The sequence below is a fragment of the Meles meles genome, chromosome 4, assembly GCF_922984935.1.
Source record: "Meles meles chromosome 4, mMelMel3.1 paternal haplotype, whole genome shotgun sequence".
NCBI lineage: Eukaryota > Metazoa > Chordata > Mammalia > Carnivora > Mustelidae > Meles > Meles meles.
The window spans coordinates 161,587,424-161,612,735 of NC_060069.1; the positions used below are offsets into that span (position 1 = coordinate 161,587,424).

A 25,312-nucleotide genomic window follows, 5' to 3' on the forward strand; every position below is an offset into this window, starting at 1 on the left:
AGCTCGATTAGACACAGTCTCGACAAATAAAAATTAGGAAAACAGGGAACCTTTCCCCTGTATTTACCAAGATGCAAACTATGCAAAATTGTAGCTACGCCTCTGCCAAGACTTTGTACCAACCTGGGCAGAGTCGCAGCCTTCCCCAGCGGTGGGATTTCCAAACCCAGCTGGAATTCCCTCGTGGGCATGGCTAGTGGCCGGCAGGATGAGCCCCTCTGCCCTCCCATGGGAAGGCGACCTTGCCTGAAACCACTCTTCTTTGTCTTTTGCCAGTAATTCCCTTGTCCTGGCCATTTCCACCTACAAAAGCCTCCCATTTCGGGCAACATCCGCCCCTCGGAGCTCCCTTCCGTCTGTCCCGCAGGATGCTGCCCCATCGTGAATCCTACCACAGGGCCAGTCGGATCTTTCCATGTACTCGGTTGAGGTTTTGTTCTTGATCATCCTAAAACCCTTGTCCTTTCTTAGGTGTTAAGAGAGATTTGGTGTTCGATCCTGATTCCCGACCCCAAGCTCCTAACTCCCTTGAGATTTCCTGGGGGGTGAGAGCGTCTCTTGTTCGAATGAGGTGACCCGGGGTGGCTCCCAGATGGCCCTCCTTATCCACCCAAACCGAGTCAGCAGCAGGAAGTGTCCCTGGTGGACGTGGCAGGAAATGGTGCCCTGAGAGCGTGGCCCCCCGCTAGAGAAGGGGGCACAGACAGACGCCAGGCCACCCCTTTGGGTTGAACGGGCGGTGGAGAAGCTTGTCTGAGATGGGCCCCAAGAACCTCACCCCCAAAGGCAATCGTGGAAGGAAGAATGTAGCCCCTAGGACAGCTCCGCGGAGGGCCGAGGCCAAGGAGACAAAGCCACAGGGCTGGGGGACAGCCCCAGTGTTAGACATCGAGGACTAGGAACCAGTTCCATCCTGAGGTTGAGAGGAACATCGTAATCGTTCCATTCGTGATAAAGACATTTGGGAACGGAACTCTGCTCTCCCAGCATTACAGCATTACACGGGGCGGGTTCCACCCCCGGGAGCTCCTTCCCGACCAGCCGTCCTGCGGATAACAGCGTGCACTCTGTGCCAGTTACAACACAAGGCCCGGATGCCGGGGAGAGGGACTCAGAGCAGTCAGCTTCTAGAAGAAGAGAGCCACAGCTGCAGGGAAAGGCCGTAACCAGGACGTCCGTTCCTGCGGCTTCAGCCTGCGTCCACGGCAACCACACAGAGCGACCTCAGCCCCGACGGCCCCTGCCTGGCCTGAAGGACAGCAGGGCTGCTTGAAGTCGCTCCGTTTATGGTAACTCACGACAGGGGCCCCAAGAAACTGACACCGCAATGAAATTGACTCAGACAAGGGTCCCAGGCGGTGTGGAAGCCCGGGGGCCAGTGAGGACCGAGTTCGGAGGCTCGCGCAGCGGCTAAGGACCGTACACCCCACTTTTAGCCGCACGGGACTCACACAGCCCAGACACGCTGCTGCTTCTGATCTGATTCGGTAGGAAGTACACAGCGCACAATACGGAGAATTCAGTCAGCCATTCACAAACGGGGAATCCACCAAGCCTCTCGGCGTGACTTCCAGAAACAAGAAATACAGGGGATAGCGGGACAAGCTGAGAGAGCCCGGACACAGCCAGGAGCTGTGACATTCTGCCGGCCGTGGCTCCGTCTTGCAGACCAGCCACGTGGCAGGGAATCCTCCTGACAAAGGGCGTGAAGCCTCCCCAGCCCGAGGCCCTTCCACACCCCGACCGCGTGCCTCACACGGCATGCTTCAGCTAACCATTGCGGTCCCCTGTCCCTTCTCCCTCTGAGGCACTGGCACACCGTCCCCTTGTGATGGCCCCGGAACCCGCGCGGGCACTCTCACAGCACACTAAGGGAGCTCCAAGTAAGTTGAACTGGGGACGGTTTCAGCAGCGTGGGTTTCTGGAAAAAGTACAATTTCCTGGTTTGTCGTCATTTCCATGTGTCATTCAGTTATTTTTTTCTTATTTTTTTTTTATTTATTTGACAGAGAGAGATCACAAGTGGGCAGAGAGGCAGGCAGAGAGAGAGGAGGAAGCAGGCTCCCTGCTGAGCAGAGAGCCCGATGCAGGGCTCGATTCCAGGACCCTGGGATCATGACCTGAGCTGAAGGCAGAGGCTTTAACCCACTGAGCCACCCAGGTGCCCCTGTCATTCAGTTCTTGTTAGCTGCTCTGGAATAGCGTCCAGAAAAACGCCCGCCACCCATTTTGGTGACTTGCCCAGCACTCGGGCACCCAGGTAGGGGGTCTGTGGGTCAGATCTCCACCTGCCTTATCTCGGAGCTCAAACACCACATCTGCAGGCCTAGAGGGACGAGGTTCGAGGAGCAGAGAGCCAGGCTCCGGTCTGTGGACACTACTTCACTCACCAGACACATGGGGTTGGGCTCTTTCCCATCAGGAGCCATCCAGGGTCCATCGAGCACAATGTCTGATGCAAATCACACGCGGTAGGATTTTACCAGACGGCACGCTGGGAGCGCGCAGTCCCAACGCAGTTCCGTGAACCCCAAGATGTGGGGTGTGAAGGCCAATGTTCTATCCCCTCAGTGGCCGGTGGTTATAAGCCGCAGCAAAGGAACAGCTGTGAGGACTTCCCCAACCTCCCTGCAGGAAATTTTGCAAAATTACTGTCGTAAGGAGAGGCAGGCAAAGTGTGCTGGCCAAAAACAATGTCGGAGGCGTGTTAGGACAGCGGCGTTCTGGTGGCTTCCTAGATGTGCTCTGTGGTTTGGAATTGTATTTGGAAGTTCTAATTCTGAAACGGTGTCTGCCTTAGTGCGGTTTCATATTCACGATGTCCTGTGTGCTGTTGCAGACAGGTCCGGACACCATGTTCACGATGCGATGTTCTTAAAAAGGCCCCGTGTTTTGGGACCTCATGACCATGGACGCAGCACGTGACGCTGGACACGCCAACCACAGAGACCGTTCTGGGCTGAACTGGAGACACCACCCTCCAAGCGACTCTGGGGACAGAGCAGGATGGGGGACGTGAAGCTGGGGAGATGGGAGACGGGGGGAGGTGTCTCCACAGTGGTGCGGGGCCACCCAGGAGGGGCCTGGACAGCGTCAGCCCCTCCCGCCACCCCCACCGGAGGATCTGAAGAGGGCGCACCATTGACAAGGTCAGAGCCAGGTCTGTGGGACCCCTGGGACCCCTGCCCTCAACCATCCGCAGGGACCCCGAATCCACGCTGGGAGGCTGAAGCGTGGAACGGGCAGGAGGGCCCCCTCCAATGGCAGCTGATGGTGACTTGCCTGAGCCCGAAGTTTATTTTTTTAAGACTTTATTTATTTATTTATTTGAGAGAGAGCGAGTGTCGGTGGGTGGGTGGGGAGGGATAAAAAACCGCACTGAGCATAGAGCCCAACTTGGGGCTGAACCCCACAACCCCAAGGTCGTGACTGGAGCTGAAATCAAGGGTCAGATGCCCAACCCACCGCGCCCCCCAGCGCCTGCCCCAAGTCTATTCACCAGGGGGTTTCGGGTACAGGTTTGCTTTCTAGGTGTCTCCGTGGCTCTCCCAAGGGAGGTCAGAGAGAGCGGCTTTGGCAAGTAGTCACTGTACGTCCAGAAGGCCACCTCCATGAACCGCCTTCTGCGGAGTCAGGGCTGTGTGACCCCGTCCTTTATCCCAGGAGAAAACAGGGCTGCACCACCTCAGCCCGGTCACCGGGAGACGCCCAGCTTAAAGACCTCGCAGAGGCTCATCCATAAACAAAGGACAAGGGAGACATTTATTCCTACCGTGCACTATTCAACAACTAGCAAGAAAGGATTAATAACAGAGCAGCATCCGAGGGCCCAATAACAAGCGTTTCTGTGAGACGATCTCCTATCCTTCCCGCTCGCTTCCGCTCACTCCGGTGGCTCTGACTGTTTATTTTCTTCTTCTTCAAAACTAACAATTCCTGCGGGAGAAAAGAGGCACGAGAGTAGCCCACACTCCTTTTTTCTAGGCTGAAATGCTGTGCTAACAGATCTTTTGCAATGAACAATATCATAAATATTAAGCATTTATCAGGCAAAAAAATACCATGTTAAATTTTATCTTATACCGACTTTCATGGTTTTTCTTTGGTACCAGTGTTAGGGGTGAGTTGGACAGTTAGGGATCGGGGCCAGCGTCCCCAACAAGAAAATACGGAGTCAGGACGGCTAGGACCACACAGCACTGAAACCCCATTTTGCCGCCTAGACAGGACCAAACATTCCGCTTCGTAGCCTTTGCTGAAGTCATTTTGGCGAAATGTCCTGAAGTAAGACCGTTAACCCCAAAGCATTTGTCACTATCATAGGCAAGGGGCAGCGAAAATCTAAACCCCCAAATGTTAGCAAAAAAAAATCATCAACACGCGGATATCATCCTAATAGCCGGACAGACACGTGACCAGAGCCCTGACTGGCACGACTCAGCTCACCCTGATTGCTTAAGATCATTCCGCAAAAGAGTGCCCCAAACCCCTAAACTTAGAAACTCCCAGGCAACTCTGTCGGGCCGCCTCCCTCTCCGAGAGCTTTATACTCTCGCTCAGTGAACTTTGTTTGCTGCCCCCAATGCTCCATCCGGTCGACCCTTTCATCCTTCGAGGCAGCGTGACCAAGAACCACAGACGCTAGGTGGACAAAAAAGTCCTGTGACACCAGCAATAAATGGAGCAGAAGATAAACCCAAAGTCGACGGTGAGAATATTCCGGTAAGGGAGGGGGAGCTCAGGCACCATCTCTGCCGGCACACGCTGTCCGGACACGACCTGCTCTGCAAACGTGGGGCTTCGCCGCTCAGCCCCTGCATCCGTACAAAGGAAGGCAGGGACTTGCTGCCTCCCAGTAAGGTGCTCCCTTCGAAGCGCCATGGAATTGAGAGCTAACCCTCACTGCAGGTGATGAAAAGAGATTGGTAGGCTGACCCCAGCCGTGATGCAGGAATCGGGTTAAATCTTGAGTTTTTGTCATTGGCATGAAATGTTTGCCTACGAGGCCCATTGGTTACTGCAGCCTGTCGTTCGTTTAAGGCGTTCTGACATTTTGGCATCTACCCGGGAAGGTGCGGGCAGCACCGTCCCTCCCCTCCCCTCTCCGCCCTGCTCTCAGGAATACTGACGCTGCCCTACTTGCTCCGTGCACGTTCTGTGCACAGCACTCAGCGGGGGTCACACAGTTCCCTCTGCAGGTACACGAGTGGGCACACGGCTGTCATTCTGCAGGCACACGGCGGTCACATGAGTGGGCACACGGTGGGCACACGGCGGGCACACAGCGGGCACACAGCAGTCAAGTCAACGATTCTCCACACACTGTCAGGCCCCAGGTCTCGCCCAGGGCCCCCTGGTGGGGCAAGCACAGTGTCCCCCCCACCAGACATGCTGAGGATCAGCCACAGCCTCCCCGCACGGAGCATCCCCGTGCCATTTCCCCGCTCGGCAGATGAGGGCTCCTCCATCCTCACAAACCTCAGGAGCCTGCGGACAAATGCAGGATGCGGGGGGTACAAGCAGGAGGCCTCCCGGCTCCCGGGCGTGCCTGGCCTCCTGCGCTCTAAGCCACAGGCTGCCTAGCCGCCAGCATGGGCTTCTCTGGTGCCCTACGGTGGTGGCTCGACTCACTTGCCAACCAAAGCCTGACCCTATGTGTGCCCAATGCATGGGGATGGAAACCTGTTTTACCGGGAGTTCATTATTGCAGAGATTGTCTTCCAAAAAAAAAAAAAAAAAATGGCGAATATAGGTACAGGTGAGTACAAAAAAGGCATTTGCTCTATATTTGCGATAGAGACAAACAAACCTGCATGGGGTCCCCGGCCCAGCAACCACCGTCTGGAGCCAGCGGTTCCCAGATCACTGGGTCCTGCACCACCGAGATGCCCGCCTTAAACCAGACACAAGGAACTGAGCCCCAAGAAGAAAGCCCTCTCTGAACTTCTGGGGCTGCTCACAGCACCTCGTCAAAGGCTCTAAGAACGTGAAGCCCCAACAGCCGGACAGTCACATCCCTGGCCTGTGACCTGCGGATACAGAAGCTTCGAGATTAACGCTACCTTCAAACCCACTTGAAAGGGGCTGATTCCCAGCACCACTGGCCACTGATCAGACTGCTGGGATCCGACCATGGTAAAAATCGGGTAAAAAGAAAAAGAAAAAAAGGAAGCAGCGTTCTAAATCTCTAGAAAGACCCTTCAGCCTGAGGCTGCTCTTTTGGTAAAAATGGAGATAATTAGCACGCGACAGACAGAGACCCCGCAGGGCAGCAGGCTGTCCGCGCCGACAGGGTGCTGGTCGGGGCGCCTGAGAGTGGGACATCCCACGGCCCCACACAAGTCCTCAGCTGGCCCCTGAGATCTCATCCCAGTCCCCGGGGCAGCCCACGGAGGCCAAGGTCAAAGACAGGAGAACCTGAGAGCCCTTCCCAGGGTGCGCCCGCCTCCTCCCTGGGCCCAAGGGCACGCTCACCCCGGTCGATGGTGTCATAGCGGAAGTCCTCTCGGCCCTCCTCCCTGCTGCCTTCACCATCATCCTCCCCAGGCCTCATGGAGTCGGTCTCCTCCTCGGAACCATCGGCCAGAGCCTGGCCTTCCTCGGAGGGCTCCCCGCCGCCTGAGATGAAGCCACAGGAAACACTGTCACGTGGGCTGTGGGCCTGGGTCTCAGGCAGCTGCTTCCTCACCTGCCAGCGCCCACTCCCTCCTGCCAACAGGATGCCCGCCACCTGTTCTGGGGACCCCCACTCCTGCTTGACGTCACCCAGTCCAGTCCAGACCTGGAACACCCATCCCCCATCTCGGCGAGGGACTCGGTGGAGGGCGGGGTCTACTTCCCACTGAAAAGCCACTGTCTGTTCCCCAGGGTTCCAGAGCTGATGGGGGCCATTTGATAGAGTCGATGAACACTGCACTCAGAAGCCAAGGGGACGCCCACAGGCAGAGACCAGAGAGGGGAGGCCTGACCCTGCCGTGCCTGAGGCTGTCCCTCTCCAGCCGTCAGAACTCCAACGCGTTAGGACTCACACCCCGTGCAAACTTCTCCAACAGCCCATGGCGCCTTGGCTACTTCTCGGGAAGGGCACCGGGCAGGGGACGGTCAGCTGCTGCCACCCCCTCTTCAGGAAGGACTTGTCACCTGGCTGCTCGCGGCGCTGGCCCGAGCTCACATGCACAGCCAGTCCCGACCGAGGGCGGTGGGCTTTGGGTCCAGGTTTCCCATGGAACCATCCAGGTGGTCCGTCCCGCCAGTCGTCCCACTTCCCTCCTCTCCTTCCACCCCCAGGAGGCCCCATCCCCCAAGGGACCCCCCGACATTTTCGTGCACACGAAACAGGCCCAGAGTCCCAGGCCCACGAGGAGGGGGAGCCCAGGGCGGGCACCCCAGAGGCGCCCCGCACCTATGGTTTCCAGAGCCTCTTCTGCCCCAGGCCCGTCTGCAGGGGGCTTCTCAGGGAGGGTCGGGGTCCACAGCGCCAGCTCTGTGATTTTGGTGGCTTTCCACCTCGGCACCACGGTCATCATTGTCGTCTCCTCCTCCTCCTCCTCTTCTCCTCGTTCCTGTTGTTAAGTTTAAAAACATAAAATTACAGGCATGTGCGGAGACTCGGTGTGGGATGCTTACCGCAAGGGAACATTCGACCACTGTGACAGCACGGTGCTCAGGCCAGTGGTCAGCTGTCCCTGGTGTGATCTGGGCTCCAAGGGGGGTCTTGGAAGCACAAGGCTGAGACACAGACAGGTATCGCCACACGGCGCCCACCCGTGCGCTCCCGCTCCTGCAGTGAACGCCTCCAGACTTGACATCCCCACCTTCTGGAGCCGCAAGAAGTGACAGAGACTACGTGTGGCTTTCAGTTTGCCCCGTCACATTTTCCGGATCTCAGCTTCTTTAGTACAAGAGCTAGCATCCCGCCCCTGGGAGGAAAGGGCTGGGAGCATCCTAAGACGACCAGACAGCGTGGAAGGGCCTGAACACTGAGCATCTAGGATCAAGGACTATGGGGGGAAATGAAGTCCCGTGGCAGCCGAGGGAGAACTGATCACCGCTACACGCGGGCTCTTTTGTAAGAGCGTCATTCCGGCCGTCCAGCAGCCGGCATACAGCACCGGACTGAGCTTCCCAGCCCGTTCCCCACTTTTGCGTCCGTCACACATCTCCAAAGATCCGAATGTCAATAAATCTGGGAAGTGTCCCTGTTACACAGAGGATAATACGTATGACAATGGTGGACAGAGACCTGCCTGTCACTTTCACCAAGTCGCTCAGAACCAGATGGCTTGGTTTCCAAGTTTCTGAACTCCATCCCCCCGAAGGGGGGACGCCAGTGCTCTAGGCCTGCACCAAGGTCCCCAGGGGGCTTGTGAAAACACGGGTCGGAGCTCCTGTGACGTCGGGGGGTGAGGCCCTACCACCTGCGTTTCTGGCAGACGTTAGATCTCAGATCTCCCATCTTCCCTGCACTGTGACACCTGGTTTCTGCGCTTATCACAGCCCCAGATGTCATCCCAGAAAGTCCAAGTGCAGCCGGAGACTAAGGCCCCTGGGCTGTGCGTTCCTCCCCAGGCTTATTCCTGAACAGGGGCAGTTCTGGGGGCTTATGGCAATATCTCCCCCCGCCTTTAGGTGTTAGGGTGTTCTTTCTACTTTCCCCCAGAATCCTGAAATTCTGACTTCTAAGAACTTTTCCCCAAACAGACTAAAACTGCCCGCTCCCCAAATCACAATAAGGGCTCAGTCACTGAGACTGCGGGACGGATCCGGGGGGCGGTGGGAGCAGTGTGATAAGTTGAGCCGGCAGGTCCCTTCAGGGGCCCGTGAGGGGTTTCCGGCCCCAGGAGAGCCCAGCAAGGACTCAGCCCATCGCTGTCCCGTCTAACAATACAGCACGTGGCTCGGCTGTGTTTGCAGTTCTAGACCGCACACGCCGAGGGCACAGCGCAGACAGGAATGTGGGGAGCTGTGGCCCGCAGCGGGTGACACGACAGATTCCTCTAGATGTCTCGGCTTCTGGGAGCCCCTTCCCTCAGTCACGGCATGTCCTGGGATCCAGGCCGAATGCTGGGGCTGGGGTCGGGCCTGTTTTTAGCAACAGAATCAAGCATTTGGGACACTTCAAACTGGGTAGTTCACCAGGAAACTGACCCTTGCCACAATCCGTGGCCCCTGGGCTACAGGGATGGTGAAGGCAAGCGGGGGGCATGGGGCCAGGGGACCGGTCACTGTGAGCCCACGGAAGATTCTGGCCACTGCAGAGGGCGTGGATAGTTACTCTACAGAGCAAAGAGCCTCTGGCAGAGTGATCTGAAGGAACTCAGCAGGGAGGGGAGCCGGAAAAGAGGGGCTGAGGGCAGGCCTGGGCGTGGGATGTCCTGGCAGGATGTGCCTGGGGGTGATGCCCAGGGAGGAAGGGGGTCCCAAGGTATTTTATGAAATCACCTGTAGATCAGGAGATGATAAGTCCACCGGCACACATGCACACACACGCGGGCACACAGGCACAGGCTCGTGCAAACACACACCTAGTAATGACAGCATTCGCTGGCGAGTTCCCGTGAACCGGGAGGCAGGGAGCGGGTATTCGTGACAGCGCTGAGTACTGGAAAGGCGCAAAAAGACAAAGTGGGCAGGGCAAGCCTCACGCCAGAAGTGTGACGCTGGATATACTTGGTGGCACCACGGCCACGGATGCCAGCTGTCACTCCTGCTGCCTGGCCCTGCCCAGAGCCCTTGGACTCGGGGCCAGCGGCTTCTCCTGACTCAAGCTGCACGTGGGCTTCTGCGGGAACAGTGACATGACGCCGCTCAGATCCCGAAATTCGGGTCTGGACCCAGGCACGCGCACACAGGGGGACAACAGCATGAGCGTGACCAAGAGCTGGCATGACTTCCATGTGACCTGATGGGATCCGTGGGCTCAACAGCCCGCGCAGCTCCTTGGCCTGTGGAAAGAGGAAACCGTACGCACTCTGCCACTCACCACATCTGTCAAACGGTACTCCCCGTGCTGCTCACATCCGATATCAAACACGTACTTTCCAGGGCCGACAGGCTGCGAGCAAAGAGAGACCAAGAGGGGCTTCACATTGAGTGTTCTGTACCCACCGGGATGTCAGAAAACTGAAACCTGGCCCAAAGGCAAGGAGCGAGACAGCCGATGAGGGTTAAAGGGCTTTTGTGAACTCACGGCCAATGGAATTGTCAGGTATAGGGCCTGTTTGGTTTCTTTTTTTTTTTTTTTTAAAGATTTTATTTATTTATTTGACAGAGAGAGACCACAAGTAGGCAGAGAGGCAGGCAGAGAGAGAGAGAGGGAAACAGGCTCCCTGACCAAGCAGAGAGCCCGATGCGGGACTCAATCCCAGGACCCTGAGATCATGACCTGAGCCGAAGGCAGCGGCTTAACCCACTGAGCCACCCAGGCGCCCCCTGTTTGGTTTCTTATCTAAACTTTAGTTTCATCGTCATAAAAGTAATGTATTTATTACAAAAATTTCATGAAGTCGACACCCACAGGCAAACAAGCTAGAGATAGAAATGTTAATAATATTGGGACATGGTCTTGGGGTGCCCAGGTGACTCCTTGTGATTTTGGCTCAGGTCATGATCTCAGGGTCATGAGATCAAGTCCTGCCCAGCATGGAGCCTGCCTCAGATTCTCTCCCTCTCTCTCTGCCCCTCCCCCTGCTGCTTTCTAAATAAATAAATCTTTAAAAACATATATTGTGACATAGTCTTTATAACCTTATTCCTTATTTCTAGTGCCTAGATTTTTCTATAGAAGTTTGACCGTAACTACACCCAGCGACTCATACTCAACTGTTACTCAGAAACACGGCATAAATGAATTCCCATATTCACAAATGGTCTTCCACAATTCCAGTTCTTTCCAGTTTTCTTTCATTGAAGAACTGTAATCTATTTTACCCATCTACTATTGTTAATATTTGGCATGCTGACACTGTCCCTTGACAGAGACCATGGCGGGAGATGTATTTGGAGTCGAAGTCTTCAGAGGTGGAATTTCCGGTACGCACACAGTGTGTATGTATGTCCTCACAAAATATATAGACACACCTATTTTTTTTATATATTCACCAGAATGAGGCTTGAATGATCTTCCTTCCCACAACACTTAAGAGCCCCTTGTCTTTAAACCCTTGCTTTTTCTGGGCATCCACATTTTGCTCTGTCTTTACATTTTTTAAGTATATAAGTAACAGGATTCATCATAAAGTCACATCTTTAAGTTATAAGTAGGGTTGGATTTTTTTCAAGTTTTTGACCACTTAAAAATCCCACTGACTGGTGCAAATGCTTTATGCATGCATACTAAATGTTACAATCATCCTAACCCCACCGGTCACTTATCTCTTAAACTTTCTTTATAGCACGTTCTAATCAAGAAGGGATTATTTTTAGCAAGCAAAATCTGTTGGGGTTTCCTTTATATTTCTGCTTAGAAAGTCCTCTTTCTTCATTTCAAAATTAATGAACATTTACCTATTTTTTTTTCTATCTGTGGTTTTGTTTATATTTAAATCTGTTCTCCCTCTAGTGTGTGTCTTCACCTCATGCTGGATGTCAAACGGACTTCGTTTTTCTTCGTTTTGTTATCAAGTTGTCTGAGCACCACTCCTTGACTTCTCCCCATCATGTCCTCATTAATTTAAATGATGCCCTTTTCGGGAGCTAATTCGCCGTATGCACTTGCACCTGTCCCTCGACTTTCTTTTTTTTTTTTTCTTTTTTTTTATTTATTTATGTGACAGACAGAGATCACAAGTAGGCAGAGAGGGAGGCAGAGAGAGGGGGAAGCAGGCTCCCCGCTGAGCAGAGAGCCCAACATGGGGCTGGATCCCAGGACCCTGGGATCATGACCTGAGCCGAAGGCAGAGGCTTAACCCACTGAGTCCCCCAGGTGCCCCTGTCCCTTGACTTTCTAATCTGCTTCATAATCTGTCTTTCTCCAACCTGGTAGCTCAGTCGCAATTATCAAAACTTTGAAGTACGTTTTAATAACTTGTCGGCAAGGATATGAAGGGGTAATTCTCCGAGGAAGGTAGTGGAACCAGGAGCAGAAGTGCCTAAAGATGTTGGACTTCACTAGGAATCCGGGAAACGCACATTAAAACCACAAGACATTTTTTATCCATCAGTGTTGCGAAAACATTAAAGACTGGTGGTACCCAGTGTTGGAGAATGTACGACAGAAGGTCTCAGAGTCTGTTCGCCAGAGTGTAAACTAGCACAGCTCTTCGGGGCAGCTGGCAATGTCAATCATGATTCAAAATGTCAGTATTTGTGGACTCAGCAATGGCCGTGTCTAACCTACGTAAATATTCCCAAATGAGCAAAAAGATGGAGGTCTCTGTGCCTATTTTCGTGTGCGGATGTAATGTGATCCTGTTTTATACAGTGACAGGCCTCGTGCTGTATGTACGCGTGCGGAAAGGGCTGGGTGTCTGGGGACATTTCAGTTGGAATGGACAGCGGACCCTTGAACAACGCTGCTCTTAACTGCACGGGTCCCTTTACATGCGGATTTTTTTTTCAATAAGTACAGAGCAGCACTATAAATGTGTTTTCTCTTCCTAATGATTTTTTTTAAAGATTTTCTTTATTTATTTGACAGACAGAGATCACAAATAGGCAGAGCAGAGGGCGGGGGGGGGGAGCAGGCTCCCCGCTGAGCAGAGAGCCCGATATAGGGCTCGATCCCAGGACCCTGAGATCATGACCTGAGCCGAAGGCAGAGGCTTAACCCACTGAGCCCCCCAGGTGCCCCCCTAATGATTTTCTTAATAACATTTCCTTTCCTCCAGCTTACTTTATAAGAATACAGTATCTAGTATAGATACAAAGTATGTGGCTGACTTTGTTGTGAGGATACAGTGTATAACCCCTGAAACATACGAGTGTGTGTTAATGACTGTTTATCTTGTAAGGCTTCCGGTCCACAGTGGTGAATTCTGGGGGAGTCAAAGGCCTGTGTGGATCTCTGACTGAGCGGGGGTCAGGGATCCGTGCCCCGACCCCTGCATTGTTCAACGGCCCACTGGACTTGTGTGCCATGTGCCCAGGTCTCACTAACCAGCAGAACAAAGCTCTCCTTCTCCGGGGGAGTCTAGGTTTGTTGATTTTTCCCAATGAACTTTCATCAAATTCTCGTTCCCTCCACACAGCTCCCCGTGCTGAAAAGCATCCCAGGAGAATTTTCCTGAGAATTATATATGCAATGCATGGATTTGGGGAGAATGTGCTACTTTACAAAGACTTAAAACTAGAATCTGTAAGCTAGGGAATGAATTTTATGTCAGTGAAAACTAAGTTTTAAGAGAGTCCAAGGTGGTTTCATGATATTAGTTCAAAATTCCCTGCACCCAACTTCCTTCTTTTTAAAGACCTATTTATTTATTTATTTGTTTGAGAGAGAGAAAGAGAGCAGGGGGAGGGGCAGAGGGAGAGGGAGAGAATCTCAAGCAGACTCCCCGTTGAGCACAGAGCCTGCCCTGGGGCTCGATCTCAAGACCCTGAGTTCACGATCTGAGTTGAAACCAAGAGTCAGATGTTTAACTAACTGTGCCACCCAGGCGCCTCTATGTCAACTTCTAATGCCTTTAACTTATTTGGCAAACTCTTCAGGGGACGTTTCTGGCCACACCGGCTTGAAGCGTTGGGGGAGGGCCAAATAAGCAGGGCGTCTCTGTGTCCCGGCGGGACCCCCACAACCACAGAGCCCTCCAACAGAAATGACCAATTATGAGCCCTGCAGACTGGCCACATCTTCCCACGCAAGCCCACGTCCACATCGACGTCCAGGTGGGCTAGCCTGCGGCAAGGAAGAAGCTGGTGGGTTTGCCCTCCCAGCGCTCCAGCCCCGGGCCTCCCAGGGCAAAGGATGTCCGAACACCCACAAGCTCACGAGCACAAGAAATGTCTCACGTCTGACCTACCCATGATGAGGAGCACATATGAGAGACGGGACCCCACCCCCTCCACTTTATAAGGATGGGCTGGATCATAGCCCGGGTAGAGTGGGGGTCACTGAGACGCAGAGAAAAGAACCAGGTGCCCTCCACTCTGCCGTCTGTAGGCATCAGAGATTTGGGGGGAGGCACGGCCGCCCCCTCCCTGTGTTTGGAGGGGCGGAGGGTTCCCTGAGTTTTTAGTATTCTACGTTCGCATATTTACACAGATGGGGGGAGGAGGGCGTGCTTCCTTTCCCACCGACTTACGTTTTTGTTGAAGAACTTGCCCTGGTACCTGTGGTTCAGGTGAATGAGTTCGGCTGCGCCCTCTTGCTGTCCGTTCACCCAGGTGCCTATGTACTTACTGCCCGTCTCTGCGTAGAAATAGGTGCCTTGCCCGTGCCTGGTGAAGACAGAGAGAACATGCACTCTCCCAGCACAGTGGAAAGCCTTCCAGGTTTATAGGACAGACGTTTAAACTGAGGGTGCCCTATCCTTGGCTTTTCTATCTGGGCCCCATCGAAGCACGCACCTGCTCTGTGCGCCCGTGCATGGGAGGGGCATCGCGTGCTGGACAGCGACACCCTTCCCGACGCCCTTCCTGCATATCATTCGGGTCACATGGGAAAGAGGCAGCGCTCCTGGGAGGCTCTGTGGCTCTGTCCCCAGGAGGGTACTTCTGTGGCCTCCTCGCCCCGGGGGCTCTGAATGAGGGACCGCGCCTTCTCCCCGCGCATCTGTCCCTGCACAGGCATGTCACATCTGGAGTGCCCACCTTAAAGCCTTGAAGGGTTTGGACCGCCTGGCAGAGTTGGCTAATGGGCTTTTGTCATGATTCTGCCTCATAATAAGACGTCGTCATATTCTCGTTACAAAACAAGCGTACAGAACGGACGAGCGCGCAAACCTTTGGTGAGCAAACCACTCCCCAGTGTAGGTGTCGTTATTGACGTAGTAGTAGACGCCGTAACCGTGCCTGTGGTCGTCCGCCCACTCCCCTGGAAGGGACACAAAAGCGGGCCCGGGTGAGAAGGAAAGACAGGCTTCACCTGCTGTCTCCTCCCTCTGTGACCCCCCTCCGTCCCTCCGCCCCTCTGGCTGGATGGCGTGGTGCGGGGGGTTGGCTAAGGGAAACTGAGTCAGGGGCCTCCTGGATGCAGGTCTGGACAGGTGTACGCACGTGGGCCACAGTCGCCTGCATGTGCTGACAACAGGTATCACTGCTGGTTGGTGGCAGAGCAAGGATCCAAACCTGGGTTTTTTCTGCGCAGTTGTCCCTACACCACACCCCTGCTTGCACAGTTCAGTGATCCAACAACACCCAGACTCGGCGATCCCGCCTCGGCCTCTCCCAGCAGCTCACTCTCTTTCCCAGCTCCTCACCTCGCTCCGACACAACTTCCCAGCCAGGGTGCCCGGGTGCCCCACCTACACACCGGCTCCAAGGGCGCAGACGCCGCACGGTTCCCAGCCCCTGCCTCTGCCCGGACTCTTCCCTCACTGATCGCCTCTGCCTCCTCCCTCCGTGCTGCGAACCTCCCGCGGCCTTGCTGAGAAATACTGGAACTGGCAAAGATGCCATAAAATTCCCAACACCTCTACCGTAATGACAACAGCCAACGAGTTAGGGAATGAGGTCAATCCTTGAAGATGGACCCCGCTCCAGGAGACTTACGACACCCTCCAACCTTACAGCTCACATGGGAAGAAACTTCCGAGTTTTCCGAGGTTGACCACTCTCCTAAAAACGCACGTGGTATTGCTAATAACAAGTTGTTACCTGGAATGACGCTCCTCTAGACGATGCTTAATTTTTAAAACTGAATTTTCATCAATCTCTGATCAAAGACGAAAGATAGAATTCCCTATTTTCTCTGTAGGGGGGATATTACAGAATTGTGGTCGGACAGACATTCCATTATTATCTAGACAGACAAGGAAAAGGCGTGTGGCAGCCACGTCGGACATGACTTTTTAAACATCTGTTTGTTAATTCCTCGGATTTTGTAACAGTCGTGGCATTTTAAAATTGTTTTTATTCATTTTGATTTTTTATTACAAATGAGCATTCACATGTATCCCAATCTTATGTTCTTTTCCTTAAAGAGAGCCCCCAAGACTTGCATAGGCTTCTGGCTTACAGGAGAACGGGCTCTGCTTCCGCATCGAGAGACAGAAGACACAGCATGGCAAGGACATGTGGATCGTCCAGGAAATGTGTGTTTACGCGAGTGAGTCCCATGTTCATCGACAGCAACAGATCAACGGAAGGGCACAGCTACACGTTTTCTCTACCAGTCCCACAAGATCTCGAGCACTCAAGGTCTTGAGACAGACAAGCAGCGGCTCCAGGAAGAGCGCTGACCTGGGGGGAGCCTGCCTCCCGCCCCCCGAGTGCGGGGCAGACCCACAGGTGACAGCCCGGAGAGGAGGCGGCGGGAACCGGCGTAAGTGAGGGAAGAGGTGTGACATGTGTCAGGAACAGCATGAGCAAGGGTGACGGAGAACCCCCACACTGAAACAATTCAGCAAACACAGGGGCTCGAACCTAAAGTCGCCCTGAGGATAGAGAGAGGGTGCAGAAATCCTGCAGGACGCGGCTTTCAAGGAGCCATTGTGTCCTGGTAAATTACCAGTTTAAAAGGAGGAGGAGGAGGAGGAGGGCAGATGCGCAGCACAGGCGGTCTCTGAGTTGTAAATACTCCCACTTCGGCCAAGGTTGAACTGTGCACGGGGCTGGGGACAAGTGGCCCAGAGCTGGCTCGTGTGAGCTCTCAGAGCTGAGCAACAGGGCCCCAGGAGGCCAAGACGTCACTTGGTTTCTTCACCAAAAAAGACCGTGACAAAACGATTCCATCCTCTTCTCTTGGCCATTACGCTGCAGGGCAGCGTGTCAAGAAAAATGTAGTAAATACTTCGCAGAAAAGTTTCAAGAAACCAATTAAATGACAGGGGTGCCTGGGTGGCTCAGTCAATTGAGTATCTGACTTTTGATTTGAGCTCGGGTTGTGATCTCGGGGTCTTGGGATGGAGCACCCTGTCCGACGGGCTCCGTGCTCAGTGGGGGTCCGCTTGAGATTCTCTCTCCCTCTCTGTCTCTTCCCCCATGTTTTCTCTCTCTCTTGCTAATAAATAAATAAACATACAGGAAGGAAGAAAGGAAGGAAGAAAAAAGGGAGGGAGGAAGGAAGGAGGGGGGTGTTCCTGGGTGGCTCAGTCAGTTAAGCATCCGCCATCAGCTCAAGTCATGATCTCAGGGTCCTGGGATCAAGTCCCGCATCAGGCTCCGGCTCCCTGCTCAGCAAGGAGTCTGATTCCTCCTCTCCCTCTGACCTCCCCCTGCTTGTGCGCGCACTCTCTCTCTCTCTCTCTCTCAAATAAATAAAATCTTAAAAAAAAAAAAGAAAGAAAATAATTAAATTGCAAAGGTACCAAATTTCAAGCCAGTGCGGAAACTTTTTAAAAGTCCTTGTTTACTGAACAAACAAGGTGTTAGCGATCCTGCCCAGCAGATGGTAAGTGGGTGGCAGGAAATGGTGCCGTGAGGGAGCTAAGTGAGGGAAAGGTCGCCTCCTGGAGCAGGTCTTTAACACCGCGGGCCAGGTTTCCCTTTATACACGCATGCCACTGAGAAGCTGTGTTACTGTTGCTTTAACCGTGCACCCCGTTGTTCAGCTTTCCGACCCCTAACACTATATTTTCTCATCATTCTCCATCTCGTCACCAGAGTGTTTTCAGGTACATTTCGTTTGGGAGAAACTCCACGGTTGGCTGGCTGGTGGTCTGGGCTGGTTTTCCTCCAGGAGAGCACCGTCCCCTTACAAAGCTCTCCACATGCATCCACCCTGTCACCATCCCCAGGCTTCTAGGGCTCCCAGGTCTGCAGCTCTGGGGATTAAAGATCATTTAAAGCAAAATGCCCTGGGGCACCTGGGTGGCTCGGTCATTTAACTGACTCTTGATTTCAGCTCGGGGTCATGATCTCAGGGTTTTGAGATCAGGCCCTGCATCAGGCTCTACACTCGGTTCAGAGTCTGCTCGGGATTCTCTCTCTCCCTCTCCCTCTGCCCCTCACACCTGCTCTGTGTGTAAGTGCTCATACTCTCTGTCTCTCTCAAATAAATAAGCAAATAAATAAATGAAATCTTTTAAAAAATAATATAAAAAATAAAATGAAATGCCTTTCTAAGAAGCTCTCCGCCCACCTAAGATGCAGGTTAGTCACTGTCTGCCGCACTGGTTGTCCCCACTGCCGGGTCAGCAGAACATGGATGAGACGGGAGCTGACGTCGGTGGGACATCACTCTGGTGGTGATTCCTGCCAGCTAGGGTCTTTGCATTGGCCACCTCCTCTGGGATGTGCAATAATGGAAACACGTTTTTACAGGGACAGCGCTCAAAAACCAGAGAGATGATGCACCTTGCCCAAAGCCACACAGCAGGACGGAAACAAAGACCCCGATGTCTGTGGTTCCAACATCGTGTGCTCTTGCACAAGCAGGGGCCACGCATTCATGTCTTCTTCCGGCTCTGGCCACTGAGAACTTCCAGAAAAGCCAACTTTGAGTCGTCATATCATTTTGTCTCTCCACGGTGTCTTGGCCAAACATCTTCATCTTTATTGGCTCCTGCGGCGGGCTACAGGACCGGGCCTGGAGAGGGATGTTCCCTCTCCTTTCCCAAGCCCTCGTCGACCTTCCATCTCTGCATCTCACAGTCCGTAGAGGTGGTCCAACATCCCCTCCAAAGTCTGGCTCCCACTCTCATTCCCTGCTTTACCACTGCTCAAGTGGGCCCCAAATCAGGAGTGTCTGCTCGTCCCTGCGCTCAGTGGGTTGATCAGAAATGTGCCCCCAACCCCGGGCTGAGGCTAAGCACTCTCGCTAACCTGCAGAAAACCACGCTGTGTCCCTTAGGGTGGCAGTGAGCCAACACACAGTCTTGAAAAATTCAGCCATTGGGGCACCTGGGTGGCTCAGTGGTTTAAAGCCTCTGCCTTCGGCTCAGGTCATGATCTCAGGGTCCTGGGATCGGGTCCCTCATCAGGCTCTCTGCTCAGCAGGGAGACTGCTTCCCCCACTCCTCTGTCTGCCTCCCTGCCTACTTATGATCTCTGTCTGTCAAATAAATAAATAAAATCTTTTTTAAAAAAATTCAGTCATGTCTTAACTTAGACTTCGTGACTGGAAGGTTGTTCACTGGCTGAGCTAAAATTAACATCGTAGCTTTTGACCTTGAAGAAGAAATCGCTGAGCAGTGACCACACCCTGCACACTTTAAGGTACAAAGCCACATGGAGACACAAAAACTCACGCTGTTTCCAAAGAAGGTCTACATGTTGGCTAACCTTCACGTTAAAAACCCCTTCGATCCCTTATTCTGAGTATCTTCTTTACATATTTACATGCCATTCTGCTTGTATTAACGTCTACACTAAAATAAAACATGACAACAATGAGATTAGGTTCGTAACAGTCTGGAAGGAATTAAATCAAAGTCTAAATTAAGTTGTTTCAAGTTGATTTAAAAAGCAGATGGGGTTCCTTCTGCGATAAGCCCTCTAAGAAATAGGAAACAGAGCAGAAATTCCTCTCTGACACGACCAGCGCCGGCAGGCCTCCCCTGGCTCTCGGACTCTGGCAGAACCTCTGGTTCAGAATTCCTTGGTTCCACTTTCATTCGGGGATGAGGGAGGCAGCTCTGGCTCCCACCAAAGGACATGTCCTCACCAGGAGGCGATGCTGCCGGCGGACACGTACTGAGAACTCGCCATCCATCAGGCATGGTTCCCTGTGTTCACTCCTCACGCTGCAGACCAGAGAGCTGGGACAGGGAGCAGTGAGGCTCCCTACACAAGCTCACACCTCTTGTCACCACGGCTCTGGGGTTGCGGTCATAGCTCCCCTGGGAAAACTGATGAAAACTGGATATGTTCTTCCCAGGCAAAGTCCAGAGCAAAGAATCCTGCATAGTTTCTGAGGGTTCACACCCACTCCCCACTTGTCCGTCTTCCCAGGCTCATCCCTCATTGGGATCAGACCAACATGGTAGTCACACCGGGGAATGACGGCGTGTGGGGGCAGCCGTGGGGTTCTTGGAAATAAGGGAACAAGAATTTCCCTCCCACATAACACTGTCAGGTAAGAATTCGCAGCAAGGGGCGCCTGGGAGGCTCTGTGGGTTAAGCCTCTGCCTTCGGCTCAGGTCATGATCTCAGGGTCCTGGGATTGAGCCCCGCATTGGGCTCTCTGCTCAGCGGAGAGCCTGCTTCCTCCTCTCTCTCTGCCTGCCTCTCTGCCTACTTGTGATCTCTGTCTGTCAAATAAATAAAATCTTAAAAAAAAAAAAAAAATCGTGGCAGACATAGGAAGGCCAGCTTAACATGGCAGCATGTCTTCCAGACCAGCGGCCTTCAACAAAGGAGCCACCAGGTCTAAAGAAACCACCTGTTCATCAGAAGAGGGATTGGCCAGAAAGAGAAACAGCAAATCAACGTCAAGGGACTGAAAGGACAGAGCATCTGAAGTCAAGGGTCCAGACCCCATGACGCCTGGGCTCCCCCAGGGCCTCCCTTGCTTTCGGTACTCAGCACACAGGCTCACAGCTGTGCTGGCTTCAGGGGCAGCAGCCGGTTCGTTCATTACAAGCCTGTCTGGTTCCTGCGTCAAGCCCGTGAACCTCGGAGCACAGCTGTGTTTGAGTGACTGACTGATCTGGAGGACTCGAAGCTCCCTCATACAGCTCAGCAACCACAGACAAGTTCAATCCCCAAACATCAGCTTTACAACGCAAACATCTGCTTTGTGAGCACTTCTTACCTTCGTATTTCGAGCCGTCTGGGTATATGAAAGTACCGTGACCATGCTTTTTATTTTGAACGTATTCTCCCATGTACCGAGCACCATTTTTAAACTTGTAGACACCCTGAAACACATTGATTATATACAATTTGTATCATTCCTGTATTCCAGGCTCACACCAGAATATTAACTGGAGAAATCTAGCCACTGAAGGCACCATTCTGACCTGGCCATGTCTTTTCCCGTGTTCGTAGTTCCCTTCATACGTGTCCCCATTGGGCAGTCTTGCTTTCCCATGTCCATGACGTTCACCTGCCTCATTCCGCTCCCCCTCGTACTCCTGGGCAGAAGAGACAGGGACAATTACAGCTACCGCGTATTAATCACTAAGGATGCGCTAAGCATTTTCGTAAGTAATATTTCATGGAATCCCGCCCAGTCTTCAGCCCCACCTGACAGGTGAGGTAGGAAACCACACCTGGGTGATGTGGAGCCTTAGTCCAAGGTGACATCCTGGGACCTGTCACGGGTGGGAGCCTCCCTCGCTCTCTCCAACATCTGAGTTTGCAATTGACCATGATAATCCTTTACCCTGTAGGCAAAATGGACAAACTGTGGAAAACACGAGGTGTTCCTAATTGTGTTCTCTGTGGGAACAGGCGTGAAGTAACACACGCCGGTGGAATGGCCTCAAGCCACGCTAGGAATACCTCCCTGTTCCTTCCTCCAATAATTCAGGACTCAAAATGGAAAAAACCACCTCTTCCTCCAACAATCCCAGGGATGCCTGTGGCCTCAGGACTCCTTTCACTATGGGGGTGCCCACAGGACAGGAAGCCACACGGGGGAACTAAGGGGCTCAGTTGTCACAAGCATCCCACCTCCACTTACTTAATCTCGTTATCAAGTTTTAACTCCTCAGCAAGAGTTTCAAACACTCGTAGACTAATACGGAAATAATTATGTAGTTTACAAGTAAATCAATTAAAAAAAACAAAACCTAACACAGGTTTGTAATTCACTTGTTTTCTCCTACCCTTCAGGAAATAAACATTCCTCAGGCCCCTAACCATGAGTGCAGAGTGAACATACACATAATAAAAGGGTAAAGGCACAGAGTAACGTTTGACAGGGAGTGGTAGCCGCAAAGAGGGCAACACCAGCTCAGACACGCTACTAGGACTTCGGGGAAAACCCGTCTGCGGTCTGCCTTTGCCCAGCACTGTCTAGCTCAGAAATCCTTGCTCAGAACAGAAGGTAAACATGTGTGACCTCACCGATTTTTTTCAGGGTTAGTCAAAATCAAAATGTATAAAAGCTCTCCGCCTCGCTCAGAAGACCTCCCAGAGCACCCCCATGGGGGTGACCGAGTGGGGAAGGGGGGCTCTAAAATGACCCCAGCTGCGATTCAAAGCTAAAGTTATGGGCACAAAAGAGTTACAAATCACTGGGTCTACCTGAGGGGACAAGTTCAAAGTCTTACTGGGCAGATGCTGTAGGTTGGGTTCCCCCAGAAACAGACCCGGAGCAAGTGATGTTTTATAAGCCTCCCCTGAGAAATCAACAAAGGGGATGGGGACACAGACAGGAGAGAGGAGGGTGGGTGTGTCAGGAGATGTCCCCGCCTCGGCCTCAATGCCTCTGGGATGCTGGAGTGTAAATCACTGTGGTTTGTCGTCTTTTTAGCACGAGCTGCTGGCTGTCCGGAGAGCACCGATTCCTGGCTTCCGGCCCTCCCTACTGGCCCGGCGGCTCCGCATCGCATCACAGAGGGGCCAGTCTTGAGCAGTGACCAGGGCAGAAGCTGGGAGGTGCACACCTGGTGAGCAAAATGTTCTGAGCATCTGTCACAGCCGAAGTGGTAGGTTTTTCAGCTAATTCTGAAGCTGTCTCCACTCTGCACCCGGAGCACACACGCCGTGGCTGGGGCTCCCACCTGTCACCCAGGAGACGGTCGCCCTCTGGGGTAGAGTGATTAGTCTGGGGACATCCATCTACGCCACGCAGAGCCCCGGCCCGGGCCGGACGCCGGGCACCCAGCACCGCCCGTCTGCTGCCTGCACCGGGAACGAGTCCGGTGACCTGGGTCAGCTCCCGCAAGACCCGAGAGAGCCCGTGGGATCCAGGCCTCGGCGGAAGCCTCGCTGAGAGCCCCTCGCCTCTCAGAGACGCCGCGAAGCCCCTCTCCACCCACTCGATCCCGAGGCGCAGGCTCGGGGCAGGACCGAGCGCCCCGCGGGCTCGCCGGGGCGGGTGACCCGCCGGCGTCGGAGGGCGCGGGGACGGAGACCGGCAGCGGGCGGGGCTGCTCCCAGAGGCTGGGCTGGGGGGTCTTCGCCTTTAACGCGAGGCGGATGCGGAGGGAGGCGGCGAGAAGGATGTGGCAGGAGGACGTCAGCGGGGCACCTCCACCGCGGGGCGCCCGGGAAGCCCCCGCCCCCGGAGCGCTCACCCCAAGGTCATTCTCTCCCTCCTCCTCCAACTCCTCCGAGCCCAAGTCCGACATGGCCTCGCCCGGGTCTCGGTCCTCGCCGCCACCCGCGCGTCTCTAGTCGGTAGGTCCCCGCCGCCCGCACCGCCGCGTCCGCCGTCGCCATGGAGACGCGGTCCGCCCCGCCTCCCCCCTGGCGCAGGCGCTCGGGAGGGGAGGGGCGGGGCCGGGCGGAGCCACTGGCCGCGTCCGGTGCTGTCATAGCAACGGGAAGGGGGGCCCGGGCCCATCGCCGCCCGGGAAGAGAGGGGCGGGGCCTGAGCGGGAAGGGGGCGGGGCGGGAGGGGAGGGGCGGAGCCACTGGCCGCTTTCGGTGCTGTCATAGCAACGGGAGGAAACCTCGACCAATCGGCGCCCGGGAAGAGGGAGGGGGCGGACCAGGGATGGACTCGGCGCCCACCCGCGGTCTAGCCGGGACCCCGCGTGGCTGGCCCGGGCGGCCGGCTGCAGCCTGGTGCCGTCACGAGGGGCCGCCTGTGGACCAGGGCCCCAAAGACGTGGAGCACCGACGACGCACCGGGGCCCGCCCTGGGCCCGACCCCTTGGCTTCTTGGGTCCCTCCGCGCACCCTGCCTGCTCCTCCCTACCTTCTGGGCTCTCCCGACCCTTCGGTGTTGGCGTCCGGAGAGATCTGTCCGCCGAGAGCTTTTCTCTGACGCAGGGAGCGGTGTGCGGGCGCGTCCACACTGATGCCCTTCAGAGTTTGACATCCCTCCTCCACCCCGAGCCGGGTCCAGTCCCTTCCCCCAAGGAAGAAAGGACTTCAAGTCCATGTATCATCTACCGGCCTGTCGTCCGCCCACCTGTCTATCCTCCGTCTAGCTATCACCCCCACAGCACCGAGGAGTGTTTTCCCGCAGCAGCCAAGCCAGTGAAATCCAGTCCACGGGGCCGTTAGACCCCCGGTGAGGTGGAAATACGGTCGAGGTCTTTCTTCATCAGCGGTACTTAACAGAATCTCTATTTTGTATGTGTGGATAGACAAAGACCACCCAAATGAACAAGCAAAGACCAAGGATTCAGAGCTTGCCCTAGCGAGGAAGTCAGCCACCGTCACCTGCATGGACGGAGCTCATGGGCAGGCAAAGGGAGGCAAAGCTTAGAGTGGAAAAGAGCGGGGTCTCCGGGTGCCTGATTGGAGGCTGTTAGTCCAGGGACGCGGTGGGTGCTTAACTAGAAGTGGGACATCCTATGTGACAGGCCAGCGATGCATATTGAACTCTCTCTGGTTGGCCCAAAGCTGGAAATGGGGACGAAGATGACGAAATTGCTCAGTTATTAATCAACTCCGGGCCAGTGGTTACAGGGGTTAGTGTTTGCCCCTAGATCACTCACTTGGTAGAGATAACAGACTGACTTCCTACAAGTCCGACTTAACAGCACGCTGGCTTCCTGGACTGGTTACTATAGATAACGGGTTGGTTTCCTGGGGGTAGCTTGTGGCTCAGAATTCTGTTTTTTTGTATGCGTTGGCCATTGTATATTTGCATATCTGATTTTTTTTTTAAGATTTTATTTGACACAGAGAGAAAGATCACAAGCAGGCAGAGAGGCAGGCAGAGAGAGAGAGGAGGAAGCAGGCTCCCTGCCAAGCAGAGAGCCCGACGCGGGACTCGATCCCAGGACCCTGAGATCATGACCTGAGCCAAAGGCAGAGACTTAAGCCACTGAGCCACCCAGGCGCCCGCATATCCGATTTCTAATGAGTTTTTGCAAATGATGCAAGTAACTGTCAACTCAAAATCTAAATATTGTTGGGGTTTTTTGGAGTTTTAATACCTTGAACAATAACAATAACACAATCATTTTGTTTCTTTAAACCTAATATTTAAGTATTCAAAAAATTGGTCTAAATGGAAGGGAAACAGGTCTTAAATTCATCATTGCTCTCAGTGAAGACATGACTTTCCTAGAGCCAGAATGCCCAAGTTCTAATTCTGGGTTCCCATGGCTTTGGTGACCTCAGGCAATTCACCTGTCCTCTGAACCTTGGATTCCTATTTTGTAGACTGGGGAGGATAAGCCCTTCCCATCTCAAGGAGCTGTCG

At 53.9% G+C, this 25,312-nt stretch overlaps 1 protein-coding gene across 1 annotated transcript; it reads right to left on the reverse strand.

Annotated features, from left to right (window-relative positions):
- Positions 1-3,479: 3,479 nt before the first annotated feature.
- Positions 3,480-23,339, reverse strand: RSPH1 (radial spoke head component 1). Its single transcript, XM_046003324.1, has 9 exons — positions 23,226-23,339; positions 21,000-21,113; positions 20,792-20,897; positions 14,881-14,971; positions 14,241-14,376; positions 9,983-10,054; positions 7,403-7,562; positions 6,475-6,618; positions 3,480-3,936 (listed from the first exon to the last, which is right to left on the reverse strand). Exons 1-9 carry the CDS (start codon positions 23,277-23,279, stop codon positions 3,884-3,886), a joined length of 930 nt encoding a protein of 309 aa, XP_045859280.1. The 5' UTR covers positions 23,280-23,339; the 3' UTR covers positions 3,480-3,883.
- Positions 23,340-25,312: the final 1,973 nt, after the last annotated feature.